This window comes from Silurus aristotelis (genome assembly GCF_946808225.1).
Source record: "Silurus aristotelis genome assembly, chromosome: 27".
Taxonomy (NCBI): domain Eukaryota; kingdom Metazoa; phylum Chordata; class Actinopteri; order Siluriformes; family Siluridae; genus Silurus; species Silurus aristotelis.
The window spans coordinates 14,301,310-14,319,258 of NC_139600.1; the positions used below are offsets into that span (position 1 = coordinate 14,301,310).

General features: G+C 38.3%; 2 protein-coding genes across 2 annotated transcripts in view; one reads left to right on the forward strand and one right to left on the reverse strand.

The window, feature by feature from the left end:
• Positions 1 to 5,943, forward strand: part of ndst3 (N-deacetylase/N-sulfotransferase (heparan glucosaminyl) 3) — a 75,889-nt gene extending 69,946 nt beyond the window's left edge. Inside the window, exons 13-14 of the mRNA XM_083532817.1 lie at positions 1,188 to 1,290; positions 4,954 to 5,943. Coding sequence (XP_083388943.1) covers positions 1,188 to 1,290; positions 4,954 to 5,073 — 223 coding nt within the window. The 3' untranslated portion in view covers positions 5,074 to 5,943. The remainder of the gene's footprint in view (positions 1 to 1,187; positions 1,291 to 4,953) is intronic.
• Positions 5,944 to 8,244: 2,301 nt separating this feature from the next.
• The window catches only part of prss12 (serine protease 12), a 28,240-nt gene continuing 18,535 nt past the window's right edge, over positions 8,245 to 17,949 (reverse strand). Inside the window, exons 9-13 of the mRNA XM_083532827.1 lie at positions 17,716 to 17,918; positions 16,951 to 17,029; positions 15,597 to 15,719; positions 12,956 to 13,254; positions 8,245 to 11,224 (exon numbers count right to left, since the gene is read on the reverse strand). Of these exons, the coding sequence (XP_083388953.1) occupies positions 10,920 to 11,224; positions 12,956 to 13,254; positions 15,597 to 15,719; positions 16,951 to 17,029; positions 17,716 to 17,918 (1,009 nt within the window). The 3' untranslated portion in view covers positions 8,245 to 10,919. The remainder of the gene's footprint in view (positions 11,225 to 12,955; positions 13,255 to 15,596; positions 15,720 to 16,950; positions 17,030 to 17,715; positions 17,919 to 17,949) is intronic.

Genomic DNA, 17,949 nt, shown 5'->3' on the forward strand with positions numbered 1-17,949 from the left:
AATTCTAGACACACAATTGTATAAAATGTCTTTGGATGTTTAAAAATATGAAATATTGCCTTACCTAAACTAGGACCACTAAGCCTCATAAAGATATGCTTTACATGGGTTGGAATGAAAGATCTGCTGCTCTAGAACACCTAGACTATTGAAGAGATTTGGGATGAATGTGAACACTGGCTGCACCCCAGAAGCCTCCTCACCTCACCTACCTGACTTTCCTAACACTCTTGTGTCTGAATGAACACAAATCTCCACAGAATCTACTGGAACATCTTCCCAGAAGAGTAGAACTCAATGTGGAATGGGATGTACAAAAAGGTCAATCTTATGGTCAGGTGTCCACAAACTTTTGTGTGTATGTATGAGGGGAAAAAATATAATGGATAAGCAATAAAGAATATATAATTGACAATATATAATATAGCTGCAATCAAATCAACAAAAATAATAAAAATATACAGTTTAGGAAAGAGAACTGGAATTACACATGAGGAAAATGGAAGTGTTTTTCACAGTCTTATAGAGTTCACATTTACAGCCTGTAGGACATTCGAAGAAAGAAAACAAAAAAATCTGTGTGTGTGTGTGTGTGTGTGTGTGTGTGTGTGTGTGTGTGTGTGTGTGTGTGTGTGTGTGTGTGTGAGAGGAAAATGTGTGTTGGCAGGATCGATCGTGCTTTGGGGTGTTTGTACTGTTCTTTAGTTCAAGCGTTCACATGTAATCTGTGTTTACAGCTCAGGCAGCAGACTAATTAACACCCCGTCCCACACTTCCCATCACACCCCCACACCCCCCACACAGTGTTTATCAAACCCGAGCATGTCGCCTCTGACAGCCAGACAAGGTTACGCTTGACATCTGTCAGCCTCAGTGTGTGTGTGTGTGTGTGTGTGTGTGTGTGTGTGTGTGTGTGTGTGTGTGTGTGTGTGTGTGTGTGTGTGTGTGTGTGTGGTGTGTGTGTTCAAGTTTTCTATATGAGGTGGAATTACTTCTGGAAATAAGATGACATGATTGAGTTCTCATCCCTCATTTCTCTCCATCTTTCTCTCTCTCTCTCTCTCTCTCTCTCTCTCTCTCTCTCTCTCTCTCGCTCTCTCTCTCTCTCTCTCTCTCTCTCTCTCTCTCTCTCTCTCTCTCTCTCTCTCTCTCTCTCTCTCTCTTTCTCCCCATTTCTGTTTCTACAGATTCGATCCTCAGAAGGGTTTTTGGTGTCAGCTGCTGGACGGAGGCAGGACTAAGTGTTTGGGCAAAAGCAAAGGTCGCAAATATCCTCCTATGGACGCTGAGGTAAAGAAATATATAAAAAAAAATACAAGCAAATAAGAGCAAGTAGCCAAGCAATGACTTTTGCTTCATTTACTATGTGGTTGAACAGATTAAAAAACGAAACATGTCTGAAAACATACTAAAGGAAGTCTTTCATTTGTTGTACAGAAAAAAACAATGAGTGGATGAAGTCTATGCTCAGAAATCGCAGGTCACCTGATCACACACGGCACCGAGTCGGCATGAAATTAAGGATTCTTTATTGACATTAAAACTAGTTTAGTAAAAGCAGTTACAGATCCCCGCTGAGATTCAGTTTAGCAGCACATCAAATTTAGATGAAAAAAAAACAAAAACGCAGCCCCAATAAACTCGATTTAGAGTGTAATCGCCTTCTCACTTTGTCATTTTCGGACTGCTCTGTGTTCACACATGGGTTTAAATCAAACACAGTAAAAGCTGCAAATGTAAAATCTCTCTTTTTTTTTTTTCTTCACACTTTTTAATTAAATATAAACATATTAACGTCACATTGTAACCTACGTAAAGTTCGTAATATTTTTTTTTTTAAATACATTTTGATTGATGTTCAAATGAAGTTCCATAAAATATTATTACAAAAATTACAACTGTATTTAATGATAGTTTTTTAATTGTTATATTTATATATATTAGGAATGTATTTTAATTTTAGTCAGTTTTAACTTACAAAACCAGTTTGTTTTTTGTTTTTGTTTTTTTTACAATGTGCAAGCCTCATAGAAAAAGGACAGGAAGGTTAAGTATCTGTTATACTTTTATTCGATTAAAAAAAAATTAATAAAGGGAAAAAAATACAAATACATTTTACAATGAAAAAAAGAAATCTTAAACCACATTGAATAATAATAATAATTTAGATGTTTTTAGTTTACACTCTAATTAATATTTCATGGATGTGAACAAAATCCAAATTCAGCCCTCTCATGACTCAGATCGGATTAGATTAGATTATTATATATTACATTTTAATTTTCAGCGTTTGGCAGATTTATACATCATTTATAAATCTGAACGTTTGAAGGTTGAAGGCCTCGGTCAGATCTCGGGAGTCGGAGCTTGGTGGTGCTAGGATTTGAACTCACTTGTCACTAACCTACCACTTTACCAAATCAAATTAGATTAGATTAGACTCTGACTACTTAGCACTCTAGAAAACGATAAAAAGGAGCGTTATACTTTTCAAATGTTCTTGGTAACTCATTCTCACCGATCGTTTGTCTTCTTCAGCTCTACCTGCTTTATCCCAGAGCCACCTAATGATGTGAAGACTTGCCTAATGCACCTTGAACTGTTCCACCATGTGAATAGCGGCAGCGCCCCCTGCTGAGCTCATGTTGAATATGTTTTGTTTGTTTGGGGATAAAGAGAAAAATTGGAACGAATGCACTAAAATGTCACATGTTTAATAAATAAAGCAGGTAGAGAAATAAAAAAAAAGTTAAGATAAATCTGACTGGCTGCGGCGGGACGCCTCACTTGTAGGGAATCCACACAGGAAATGACACTTGAGGTAGTTACATAAAACCCGTTCCAGCTTTGAGCTTGTTATGTAAAGAGATCGATTTCTGAGATGCGCATAAAATGTGGTGTTGTTCGATGTGCACCTCACACACATCCTCCTGCATAACCCCAAGTTTATGCATGTTCTCTTTTAGTAAAATGTATATGTTAATTATATAAAGGAAATCCCTCACGTACACATTCACGTGTACAACCTTTTTTTTTTAAACTGGATTCATCATTAATCCTGGCACCCTCATACATTCTTGTGTCACAACCACAACCATCACGCAATATCACGCAAAAGCGGAATAAAATAGAATTTATAATATTGCTCCCAAACAATGTAATTTGTTTTCTGAACTAAATAATAAAATTAAAACAATAAAATGTAATTGAAATTTAAAAAATGCATTAATTTATTAATTATATTGAGGTTGGAAAAACACTGGTTTTGACCTTCAAAATTTCTATATTTATGTAAAAAAAAATTAATAACTGATATAATTAGGATGGTGTTTTTTCAAGACATTGTAACCTCTGACACAGTGTGTGTGTGTGTGTGTGTGTGTGTGTGTGTGTGTGTGTGTGTGTGTGTGTGTGTGTGTGTGTGTGTGTGTGTGTGTGTGTGAGTGTGTATGTGTATGTGTGTGTGTGTGAGGACACAGCAGCAGTGATATAAGACCCATCTGTCTGTTCATCTCTGGGCCATTTTTCTTCATTTCGCGCTCATCTCTCTCTCATTTCTCTCTGTCCCTCCGTTTCTCTCGCTCTCATTTGTTACAGTCTCAGATGCAGATCTCCACATGACAATCAGCAGCAAGCACAGTGTTTCTCTCTCTTTCACACACACCCACACACACACACACACACACACACACACACACACACACACACATACTGCAGATTCATAAGCACTTGATAAAGCTGTTCTCAACACAATGTTAAATCGCTTCAGGCTTCAGCAGCTGTTTCCTGTAATATTAATAATCAAATGCTAAAAGAAATTCGGAATAACGGCTCAAAAATAGGAGAGTTTTCAACAAATATTAACCTTTTTCCAGTTGTGAAGGGCTTTAACAAAGTTTATGTATTTTATATGCAGCAAACAAGGTAAATGGCACATTTACCAAATGTCTGAAAGGAAGTTCCGTGGAGTCCAAATTGGACATTTGTGTCTGAACAGAAAAACTTGTGTAAGACGGCAAACATGAGAGATGTTAGCAGCTGCCTCACCCCCCACAGTCAAACTTTATGGTTTGGGGTTGTTATTGAGCAGGGAGGGTTTGAGACTTATTCCGGGTGAAATGAGCCAACATGGCAACCATTCCATAATTTAACACCATGCAATTCCGTCTGGACTGCGGCTCATAGGAAACAACGTCACCGTACAACAAGAAGCTGAACCGAAGTGTATGTCTGAGTTCTGTAAGAGTTATTTAGAGAACAAATAGTCGTCTGGAGTGATATGTATCATGGTCTGCCCAGTCACTGCACCCAAACCCTATTGAACTGCTCTGGGATGAACTGGATCACAAAAGAAGGAAGAAATCTCCAACGAGTGAAGAACATCTTTGGCAATTTTTACACGAGGCAGGGCAAAGTATTTTAGCTGAATGTTTGGAGACACGAACTGTCAGGATGTGGAGAGTGTGTTAAGCTGTTCTTCAAGCTAAGGAAGGATTTTTCAATGAAAATAAAGTGGAACATCTGTACATTTATATACAGTATATGTTTGGTAAAAGTCAATGTTCATACTGTTCATACTATTACCAAGTTTACTGCATATAAACACTTTCATGTGTCTTGTAAAAACGATAGATAGATAGATAGATAGATAGATAGATAGATAGATAGATAGATAGATAGATAGATAGATAGAGAGAGAGAGAGAGAGAGAGAGAGAGAGAGAGAGAGAGAGAGAGAGAGAGAGAGAGAGTGGTTGCTTGACCTTCAGATTGAACCTGACTGAATTAATAAATAAATGAGGCTTGTAAAACTGGTGCTTGGATGTTTTTTGTTTTTCGCACCATGTTTTTCTGTACTCTACTCTACTGTAGATTTTAGCACTGTGCCACATGCTCATGCCACATGATTGCTCATTAATTAATGACAATAAATTCCCTTTCTGTCTTTTCACAGTCTCGCCTTTTCCTTTCTCGCTTCTACCGGGATCATAACATCGAGCTGTCGAAGCTCCTCCACAGACTCGGTCAGCCTCTCCCGGCGTGGCTCCGTGAAGAACTGCAAAAAGTCAGGTAGCATTTATTCCACTAACCCCCGACGCTCTTCGGGTCAAAGGTCAAGGGTCGTGACCATAATAAAAGGACAATGCACCCCGGAGGAAAAGAGGATGTTGGACAGAGAGCCAGTGAGTGCAGTGCTGGAGTGTGGGAGAGATACGGCTAAGGCAATACATGAAGAATGGAGTGGGAACAAGAAAGAAAGAAAGAGAGAGAGAGAGAGGTTTCATTCTATAATTTTATTCAAACCCAATTCCAAAGTGAATGGTGTAAGCAGGGAATTCTTCCACATTTCATTTCTCTCTCAAACTAATAAATAATCGGTTTCAATGTTTTTTCTATTAATATTGAATGAGAATCAGGTACTGAGTTTCCACAGGCTGCAGAAATAAAACCAGTTCTCAGTGATGGTCTCAGCTGCAGAAACTACTGTTACAGCTCCAGGCTTCATGCTTCAGTCTCGGGTCATCATCTTCATCACACGCAAAAAATCCAACAAGAACATTTTATTTTTCTCCAACACCAACCACTGCTCGTATTCTCTTTTCTCTCACTTCAACTTGGACTTTTTTTTTAGAAAACAGCAAGCAAGAAGATGTTCAGATCACAGCTCTGGAGGTGAAGCTGCAGGTGAACGGAGCTTTTGAATCAAGTTGTATTCAGTGACAATGAGATCGAAATAAATCCATTTATTCTGAATTAACACTGAATGGAACAGCACACTGGTGATGCAATGCTGAGCGTGTGTGTGTGTGTGTGTGTGTGTGTGTGTGTGTGTGTGTGTGTGTGTGTCCAGAAAATGTCCAGCTTTCTTTTTTAGAACTGCTGTGGAAATCTGTACAAAATATATTATAAATATGTATTAAACACTGGAAATATGTTTTAATAACATATTCTCTTGATTTTCTTTCTTTAGTGTGTGTGTGTGGGGTGTGTGTGTGGGGGTGCATTTAGGAATAAATATATATTATTTTTAAGTGAATATTAGAAAACCATTCATTTCTGCAAAGCCTCTTTGAGATGATGTCCAAAAAAACACATTAAACAAAGATTAATAATATTGAATACAATAAGACAATAGATAGAAAAATAGAATAGAAGGTTAAATTGTTGACAATTTTATTTTCTACATGTCTGTCTCACTTTCTCTCTTTTTTGTGGAGGGAAACTATAAACTTTTGCACTTTGTTTTGGAGTTGTAATAGAGGAATCTGTCCATCTGGTGGCGCTGCAGTCCCATTGTTGTGGCAGACGTTTTCACCCCCAGAGGTTGTTAAGTGTATTAAATGAAAAACAGAGCAGCACATTAATATTATTAATAACAAAAAATAAGTTTGGCAGGTGGAAATAAAATATTAATTATGGAGATGATTTTATTTCACGTAAAAACCCAGAGACCCACTGAGAAGAGACGAAAGAAAAGGAGTGTTATTTAATACCCAAAAGGACAAAATAATCTGGAACGGTTCACTGAAAAACATGTTTCTCCTCTTTCACGCACACACACACACACACACACACACACACACATTCCCTCTCTCTCTATCTATCCCACCGTTTGCTTTTTTTCCCCTTCCTCATTCTTTCTCAAAGCCCAGAGAAAACTCGTTCTTCTTTTCCAAGTGTGTGCCGACACTATTAGCAACCTCTTCTAAACAAAGGGCCTATGTGTCCTGAACGCTAATGTTCACATCTACATGGTGTTCTGTCAGGAACGACAGCCATTTTAGAAATGCTAACACACACCAGCTTGTTTTCTTACTGTATCTCTAACTACTGGTTGAGGCCTACATGCTAATACACAAGCACACAAGTTGTTTTCGAAATACATTAAATAAAGTAAAATGATGCTCATTATAAAAAATAAAAAAAAAGATGTTAAGTGGCCTAGCTAACACGAGGAGTTCCCTGTAAGTGTGTAGAGCTGCTCATTACGAAGCTAGCAAAAAGGTTAGCTGCTAGTTAGGCTACATTCTCTTTTTGTAGCCATGATGAAAGTCTTCATGTTCAGGTTTTATTTGTCAATTACGTGCCAAATAGTGTTCACTTTATCAGTGTAAAGTGCTGTGCTCAGGTGGGACGTTTTTTTCTATAAAGATTAATTAACATAAACATATTAACATTTATAACATCTGTTTGTTATTTTGGAAATGTGAATGTTGTGTGTGAAGCTTTTAAACATAAAAGTTAAATTTCACACGTCCTAATCCTTTTGTTTATTAATCTCCCCAGTAACGGGTTTAAAAATGAGTGTTTCTGAAACACACACACACACACACACACACAGTTCTGTGTTTGTGGTGTAAACAGTTAGAAGTTGTAGGAGAGGCAAAGCTAACAAACACACACACACACACACACACACACACACACACACACACACACACACACACACACACACAGACACACACACAGTGTCCTAGGTTTGCCTGGCAATGCATGTTGAATTTAGTGAATTTCTCATTCCTTGGAGAACCCTTGACCCTGTTTGAAACCTTTTTCTCTCTCTCTCACTCACACACTCAAATTTTCCAGTCTCCTTTTCCGTTTGCAGCAGATTTCTATTAAAAAAGGTATTATGTCCCTGTACCTGACCTAGTTTTGTAGATTTACTATATATATATATATATATATATATATATATATATATATATATATATATATATATATATATATATATATATATATATATATATATATATATATATATATATATATATAAATATTCTATACATATTTGTGCTTCCAAGTCTGTGGTAGCAGTTCGAGGAAGAACCATACCACTGTAAAACTACTGATACTTTTGTTCATACAGTGTATATTTAATTATAATTTTCATGTCTTTTACCTGAGAGAGAGAGAGAGAGAGAGAGAGAGAGAGAGAGAGAGAGAGAGAGAGAGAGAGAGAGAGAGAGATAGATAGATAGATAGATAGATAGATAGATAGATAGATAGATAGATAGATAGATAGATAGATAGATAGATAGATATCAAACCAAAGGTTTAAATTACAATGGTAACCCTAAAATATCTTAAGTATCAAAGTAGATTTCCTGCCAATTTACAAAAGCACCCTAAATAAACTAGAAAAGTAAAAATCTGTTTAATTTAACCTTGTAACTAAAACATTTAAAGTAAGTTCACTACTATATGTTTTAAAGTCCACTGGAATGAAGCAACACATAACACAATGAAATTTGTTTTATTGCACTTTTTTATTTGGATTTTCTATTTTGTTAAAGTACAAAAAAAAAACCTAAAAACCAAAGTTAAGGGGAAAAAAAAACCTACAGTAAGAAATTGCTACACATCTGACCTTTAACCTAATCTTAATCGTTTTTAACTTTCCATATGTGTGCAAATTCTTACAAAACCGTTGTACCGACTGTACTGACAAAAGAAAAATAATTTCTTTGTTCGTTATTAATAACACATATTGCACTACACCAATGACATGTAAGACTTTCAAAACATTCTCAATAGCACCAATGCACCGTTACAGTGTACTGTTACAGTTGTATGTACAACTTAATAAGGCAACAGCACAAAGAATTAAAGTTGGATATATGGAATAGAAATATTAACACTAGGTTACTGATTAATTTAGTCGTTAACTCATAATGAAATACATTGAAATATACAAAGCAGAAGTTCCTTAAAGCTTAAAAAAAATAAAAAATATGTAAACATCGTAAGTGAGGTTTTTATCCTTATTAGTGTAAAATGAGGTAATGGTTTACTCTGTAAGTGCTATTAGGGGTAAAGGTTGTTAAAAAAAATTTTTTTTGCTAGGAATAAGCATGGCATGGATAAAAATTACAATATTTAAATGCTAAATTGCAAATCATTTTACATTAAATTACATTGGATAATTTGAGTAAATTGGATTACATTAGCCTGAATATTTTGAGCAAATGTAAACATGGGGAATCTTTTGTTTGTAATATGTATATGAATTTAATAAAAGTAATATTTAATTATTAACTGATTAATAATTAACAGATTAATAACTTTTAATATATAATAATGCACCACCAGTCAAAGGGTTTGAAAAAATAGATAAATTTCAAGAGTCCAGGTTCAACTTTTTTACAGTAAGAAACTCAAATTAAGAAACTGGTATATAACTTTATTTGTGATACAGTTGTTACTAAGTGAATAATATTAAATGTAGACTAATTCTGGGCTTGTGGGAACTTGGGTATTACAGTAAACCCTTTACTGTATACTGTAAATAACTCATTAATAAAATAATTTTGTGATTGATTCAACTAGGAATAATTATGTACTTATGATGGACTGCTATTAGATGTGCATGTACATCATTAGTATTTATTTATTACTGTATATCATTATATATTAGCTTGACAGCAAAACCTCAAGAAAAATTAAAAGCATGAAAATCTCACGTGTGTGTAACTGAACTCTTAATGCATGTAATTATCCATAAATACTAACCTAAATCATGGCCTTCAGAGTTTTATTAATCTGCAGCCCTTACATACAAATATGGACAAACGTTTGTGGACACCTGACTATAAGATTTGCTTTTTGAACATCCAATTCCACATTTATATTGATCTGTTACAATAAGCTCCACTCTTCTCGGAAGATGTTCCACTAGATTTTGTGGAGGTTTGTGCTCATTCAGCCACGAGGGTGTTAGTAAAGTCAGGTACTGATGTAGGTGAGATGTGGAGGTCTGGAGTGCAGTCAGCATGAAACATTCATCCCAAAGTTGTTCACTAGATTTGAGGTCAGAGCTCTACCGCAGGAGGTCTTCCACTCCAAGCCATGTAAAGCATATCTTCATAGAGTGTGTGCATTTTATCATTTTCAGGCTGGAACAGGTTTTTGTCTTCTAGATCAAGTACTGCATCCAGAGACAATCACATATTAGTGGAAAAGTCAGGTGTCCCGATACTTTCTGTCCATATAGTGAATGTTGTCCATCCGCTACTGCATCTGAATGAACTGTCCTATGTTTTGGACCTGATTTAACTGACAGGATTGTGGATTAGTTTGACTTTTCAAAATTGTGATAAGCAAAATCCTATTTTTTGGCTTCACATTTTGCTATTAAACAATAAAAAAAGGGAACTTTGCATTGTTCTGAGTATTTTGTGCACAAAATCTTTATAATTGTTTTCCCCAAAAAATGACAGATCTTTTAAATCTGTCTCAGAAATCTGTGTTTTTAAATGTCATTGAAAGCTGATTGGCAGACCGATTACTCCTGTGTGTGAGCTTTTTTTTTTTTCTTCAAAGGTTTATTGTAATATTTATATAATGTTTTGTTGCTAAAATTGTTTTCCTACCATGCTACACACTCCATTCTACAAGTCTTGAATCTGATTGGCTGGAAGGTGTTGATTTATATGTATTAATGTATTTTTCATTCAGGGAAAATTTCTCCCCTCTTGAAGCATGATGCTAAATTGTGCTGGTGCTTTTCTAAGCGCATGGCACATCTCTGAGTGATGTCATCTATCCGGGGAGGCATTAACAGTGATGATGTCTGTTACTTAGTGACAGCAGAGTGCGTGAATCTGATGAGATCGGGAAAAAAAGCCCTCTATCGGACTGCAACGTGTGACATGAGTTGACATAACCTGACTATATTTCATGCTCAATTACCGCCTGTGTCTCTTCATAGTGGTCCCTATAACCAAAATCCTGCTCTACACCAAGTGCTACAACTAACACCAATAGAAGACAGCAAAGTTTTCACATAGTTTTCAATATAACAGCTTGTAAAGTTCCAGAATTATAGACTGTACACAAGACGTCCTCTTGTTCTAATCCATAATTGCCCTCTGGTTGGAACACCTCTGTGCTTTTTGTTGTTGCTGATGATCTCGTGTCTTACTCATTAGTGACCTTAGTGATCCAGGGCATGAAGGCAGACACTTTGGTGTACACACCTGGAGAATCCTGCAGCCTGCATGCGTGACCCCAGGATGTGACGCCGAACACTATCCAGCTAGAACCCCTCTCGCACACCAACGGGCCGCCACTGTCGCCACGGCAACTGTCCACATGACGGCCGCTGAAAGCCGAGCCGGCGCACAACATTCGGCTGGTCAGCTGATTGCCGTAGTGACGCTCGCAATGCCGCTTACCGAGGACCTGGATGGCGGCCTGCTGCAGGGTTTTAGAGTACGCACGACCTGAGGATACACACACACACACACACACACACACACACACACACACACAAATTAGAAAACTGATTATGTGCAGATATATAAATTTTTTATATATAAAATTGGTGCATGTACATACTGTCCTCATACTACAATAAAAAAATTTATGTATTTTTTTCCCCATTCTAAATATTTTAGATTTTATTTAGTAGCAGTTTTTGTTAAAAACACCAACAAAAAAAAAATTTCAAGGAACTGTTTCTTTCACCAAAACAACATTATTTACAGCAGGGAAGTTTGTAAATAAACGGGAAATTTCAGGGTGAACTTTTCGATACGTGTTTAAACAGAGCTGTGGGCGAGAAATAATTCTTGAGTTTCCTTTTTTCCTTTTTCTTTTTTAAATTGTTGAATTATAAAGTCATTCAAGGCAACATGATAATCCGTACACAGTTTTCACACCTTGTGGAAAAAAACTGAGTGAGGAGAGAAAAAAAAGTAAAAAAAAAAAAAAATCTAACTGTAGCACATTTGTACATTTAATACATTGATTTATTCTTTCGTTTTTGTTTTTAAGATTGAACTTGTGCTATTTTACATCTGCAGACAAAATTGCACATTGTTTTAAATTTTATAAAATTTTATTATTTGAAGTTTAAATTTATCAATTTATCAATTTATAATGTCAATTAATCTTCTGTCTTTGTTCATGCCAATATTGTTTTAGACAAACCTATAGACCTATACGGTCTAAAGTATTTCTGAACTTACTTATATATAAATTCTACTTGTTTAGACAGAATTTGTGGAGCATCTCTGTGGGCATGGAGACACACCCGGACAGAACAGTGTTTTTTTTTTTTTTTTTTTTTGCTTTCAGAAATCCGAATGGATTGAAAGGAATGCACATTGAGTGCATGAATTTGATCTCCCTGACCTTCTTTAAAACAGCTCATAAATCAGAGATGGTATTCGCAGCAGAACATTAACATTACAAACTGACGGACGTCACTGTGAAGACGTGTGATGGCACAGATTATTTTTCCTTAAACCAGGCTTGTGGACAACTGAATGTGTGTGTGTGTGTGTGTGTGTGTGTGTGTGTGTGTGTGTGTGTGTGTGTGTGTGTGTGTGTGTGTGTGTGTGTAAATATGAGTAAACATACCTGAACCCAACTGTTGGGTCTAACATGTGTCTGGATATTTCATTCTGTATCCATCTTGAGTATATGAGTGAGTGCATAAGTGATGGACACACATGATCACACACACAAGTCATTACCTTCTCACTGATATGGTTCTTATACCATATAATACTCTACATCTGTCTTTATTTAGACAGACACATGAAAAAACACATAAATGTAAATCTCCACAAGCACATTCCAAAATTCAATCCATCTTCCCAGAAGAGTGGGGGTTGTTATAATGGGAAGTGTGGTCTAAATATGGAATGGAATTTTCAAAAAGCACATACAAAACGCTAATAAATGATCATTATTAAATCCATAAAAAACATTATGATGGGGGTAAATTCGGATGTATATATACAGTATATATTCACGCACACATATACGCACGTTTTTGCAGGTTATCTGGAAAAGATACTTTGCGAATTAGCTGACATTGAAATGATTAGAAATATTAGATTAGCTTCAAGCAAATTAGTATTTTATTATATGTTTAAGTTCAGCTTAGTTTTTTGTGTGTATTGTTAAAAAGAGGCTCAGTGGGTTAAAAAAAAGTGATGTCTCACCCGTGTCTCCCCAGCCTGTAATGTAGCACTTGGTCAAGTCCTTTGGTGCTTTTTCCCTCCACTCTGGCAAGCAAGCAGGAAGCACAGCGTGACTCTGGAGCACGCACTCCACAACGTGACCCCTGTGACCTCCGCGCTGCGTCAGGTGCAGCAGAGCGAGGTCGTAATCGCTGCTCTGTGGACGATAGCGAGGATGCATGACGATTCGGTCCACACCATATTCGTCCTCGTGTTCTTCGGGGACGAGGGTGTGATAATCGCCCACGCGCACTTTGTACGTATTGGTGCTGTTTCCGTACCTGAGAGGGCAAGAGACAGAAAGAGATTTACACACACACACACACACATACACACACACACAATATACATTATGCAGCACTGCATTAGAACTGTCAACATGTCACTCCTCCTGTTCTGGCATGCAACTCAAATGACTCCAATCCTTCTCTCAGGAAGTTCCTGTCAGGCAAAGCAGGAGACGAATTGAAAGCAGCGATACAGAGGAAGTCGCCTTATACGAGAGAGACGTCGGTGTGTCTCACAATTTCCGCACACCTTACCTATACATATATCACTGTGTCCTGTGTAAATCTAATGTTCTGTAAAAGGCTGGCTGCTAAGAGATCCTGTTAACATCCCTGGCATGTGTGTAATATACTCTACACTGTACATTTAATCCGTACGCCTGAGTGTGTGCTTTTTATTCTTTCTGCAGTGTGTCAGCGTGTGTGGTCACTAACAGCTAAAAGTGTCGCTGCAGAGCGGAAACGAACATCCTCTGCCAGACAGGCGGGGCAGTGTCCCCTTACAACACGCGAGGACTTTTTCCGGAAGCGATGCTGCCTCCTTCGGAATGCCGAGCCGCTTAATTGCGGTGCCAGCGGAGGATCAGGACGGCCTGATTCCTTGGATGGTCTGCGCGTTCCGAAGAGGGCACTGGCACTGTGCCATCGCAACCTGGGCTGTCCTCAAAACTAGCATAAAGACGTTCAGAGATAATCATACAAAAGGTGTGACACACACCATATACCGACACCTATAGGCAGGTCACATTATATTTAATGTTTATCTGTTTACTGAGGACCAGCAGAAAGTTCAAAAACGTCAGCATATGCAAGTACATTTACACCATCCGGCAGACGCTCTTAACCGGAGCGACATACAACTGAGGGGTTGAGGGTTTAGGGCCCTGCTGAAGGGCCTAGCAGTGGCAGATTTTGGTGGTGACATCACTGGCTGAACGTTAGCAGGTTATATCTTTTCGCTAGTCTTCAGTCAAGCGTCTAATAATAACAGCAGGCGAAGTGACAGAATTTTCTCGGACTGTTATTACTGTCCTGATCACAGTGCTGGAGTTTCATCACGGTTGGCCAATATTACTGAACGGGCCTGGGGGAATAAAAATAAGTCTGCTGTTTGTTTGTATTTGTGTGTGTGTGTGTGTGTGTGTGTGTGTGTGTGTGTGTGTGTGTGTGTGTGTATGTGTGTGTGCACAAGTCTGTGTAATGTCACACTCTACAAACCGAAGCGACCCTATTTTAGTCCTGACAGCTCGAAGAGCCTGCAGTGATAGAAAACACATTGTTGTACACGGTAATAACTGCTATTAATGTACGTTTGTTTGTGCAAGTGTCTGCGTGTGTGAGAGTGTGTGTGAGAGAGTGTGTGTGAGCCATAATCGTGCTCTGATGTCATGGCTTATATTTTGTGAGGGCTCTTGGATCACTTCACCGTCTCCCCTGTGGTGAGTCTGGGGTGAACACATTACTCATAGTTATGTGGAAATTCAGGACCTGTTTCAGATCACTGACGCAGGAGAGGAAAATAAAGGCACAGCGAGTTTCCCTTTTATACAACAAGATATTGTGCAACTGAGAGTTTCATGGCGTTCTTTATTAGGAACACCTTCCGAATTCCTTCTAGCCGATCACGTTAGTGGCAGCTGCAGATTTTAGAAAATCACATAGATGAGAGACAGAGATGCTGAAAGAGAAATATACTAAGAGAGATACATAGAGAATGACAGAGAGTGATACAGAAATAGAAAAAGAACTAGTGATACTGAAAGAGAGAGAGAGAGAAATTGAGAAGTGTAATAGCGTGAGTCTAAGTGACAGTGATGAATTGGTCTGTTTTGCCAGTTCTCTTAGCTGAAACCCATTTAATATAAAAAAAGGAAGTCATGTTTGTGTGTGTGTGTGTGTGTGTGTGTGTGTGTGTGTGTGTGTGTGTGTGTGTGTGTGTGTGTGTGTGTGTGTGTGTGTGTGTAAACTGTCGGTCAGCCTGCAAGTCAAGCGGAACTGCGCTTACATCATGAGCTACAGTTACACTTCCACAGAGTTTTATATACACACACTGCAGCAGGGGCTTTTTATATACATATATTTTATACACAAGTCCTTAAACAGAACCTTTTTATCCTTTATGTGTTTTTGATCTTTTATCAGTTACTTTACTGTTGTGGAACATGCAGGATTTATGTTTCTGTTTTCACTTCGGTCTCATGTTACAGTCTGTTAACAATTTGTGTTGATGCGAGTTACGTGTGTGTGTGTGTGTGTGTGTGTGTGTGTGTGTGTGTGTGTGTGTGTGTGTGTGTGTGTGTGTGTGTGTATGTGTATGTGTGTGTGATGTTATGTACCTCTTAAAGCAGTGTGCTGATGTTAGCACCCAGCAGCTGCTGATCAGAGTGGCTCCACACACCAACCTCCCATCTGACTGAGATCCACGCAATCGCACCGCAACCTGCCACGGCCACCCACCCCTACAATATCATCATCATCATCATCATCATCATCATCATCACCCTCATCATTATCATCATCACCCTCATCATCATCATCATCATCGCCCTCATCATCTGCACCCTCATTATCATCATCACAATCATCAACCTCATCATCATCATCATCATCACCCTCCTTCTCATCATCACCCTCATCATTAACACCACCCTCATCATCATCATCATCATCATCATCACCCTCATTATCATCATCACCATCATCATCACCCTCATTATCATCATCACCATCATCATCACCCTCATCAGCATTACCCTCATCATCATCACCCTCAGCATTATCATCATCATCATTACCCTCATCATCATCATCACCCTCATCATCATCATCACCCTCATTATTATCATCATCATCATCACCCTCATGATGACCATCATCATCATCGTTCAACCTTATCATCATAATCACCCTCATCATCATCATCATCATCATCATCACCTTCATGATCATCATCACCCTCATCATCATCACCCTCATCATCACTATCACCCTCATGATCATCATCATCATCATCACTCTCATGATCATCATCACCCTTATCATCATCATAATCACCCTTATCATCACTATCACCCTCATGATCATCATCATCACTATCACCCTCATGATCATCATCATCATCATCATCATCATCGTCATCATCATCATCATCACCCTCAGCAGCAGCTTTACAGTAATAGATTATACATATAAATTAAGTCCCTATAAGTCAGACAGCAGCACCAGAAAGATTCCCTGAGACTTCAAAGGAAGAAACCTTGAGAGGAACCAGACACAGCAGGGAATCCGTCCTCATCTGGGTGACACTGAATGTCGATTTATTACACTTCCATCATTATTGAGGTTATCAGCTGTTCACTAATGGACTCTTGAATGCTAATTTTTCTTGTCAATTGCAGCCTGAAGCCACTGCAGCAAACTGTTTATAGTAACTACAGCCCATCATCATTATTATCATCATCATCACCCTTAATTAGTAATAAATTGATTTATTATTTGAATTGTATTTTATATGAATAGCCGACAACATCTGCTCTGACTCCTTTTCTTATTCCACCATCTGTCTCTTATTCAGTCATCTTGTCAATCCTCTCATCTCTCTCTCTCTCCCTCTCTCTCCTTCCTCTTTTCTCCTATAGCTGTACACAGTGTGTTTATTAGAAATGTTTAGAGCCGTCCCACTTTGCTTACCGGAGCGAGTTCTGACCACCAATGATCCTCTTCCTCCGAGTGTGTGCGGGCCTCAGACCACACACAGAGCTTGCGACATCTGCAAGCACACACACACACACACACACACACACACACACACACCAATTATAAATGCATACACACACTTTAGAATGAAAGGTATGGACATTTCTTTGTGTTTGGTGAGTGTGTGTGTGTGTGTGTGTGTGTGTGTGTGTGTGTGTGTGTGTGTGTGTGTGTGTGTGTGTGTGTGTGTGTGTGTGTGTATACAGATGTGAGAATGACTCTATAAACTAAACTCCACATAGATTAAGCGTGCGATTGTGTGTTCGCGTACGTGGGTGTATTCGTGTGTAGGTATGTTCACGTGGGTGTGAAAATAGAGAAAGCAGTCTGGTCTGGTGTGTAATTGAATGATTGGAGTGTTTAGTGAAATTTAACCACATATCCTTTGTGTGTGTGTGTGTGTGTGTGTGTGTGTGTGTGTGTGTGTGTGTGTGTGTGTGTGTGTGTGTGTGTGTGTGTGTGCATGAGTGGGGCAAAAATTCCTGGAAAAACCACAATTTTCCAGCCGTCCACCTTCACTTTCTGTCAATCATTTTCACGTTTGTTCAGATGGTAAAAAGATTCGCATTTCATCCAATAAAATTCCCATAAAACAGTTTTAATCTTTGCTGCATGTTGAAATGCTACAAGTGATGTGTTGTAGCAGCTGTAAAATCCAAATCTGTTCCAATCTCTATAAAATCCTGGATTTTACCTCACCTTTGACCCGGGTGTTGTTATCCCGTTGCCCGTAGTCACAAATCACTCCGGCGTCTTCGCTATGACGACAGTCGTGGCTCCCAATTGGCTGCTTGATGCAGTCGGCCAAAGAGCGCTCGGCTCCTGTGCACTTCACGTTATCGATGTGAATCGGACCGTTTCCTTCTCCAAAATAAGCCATGACACGAGCTTTGGCCTCACCGCTGCAAATGATGAATGAAAACCATCAACAAT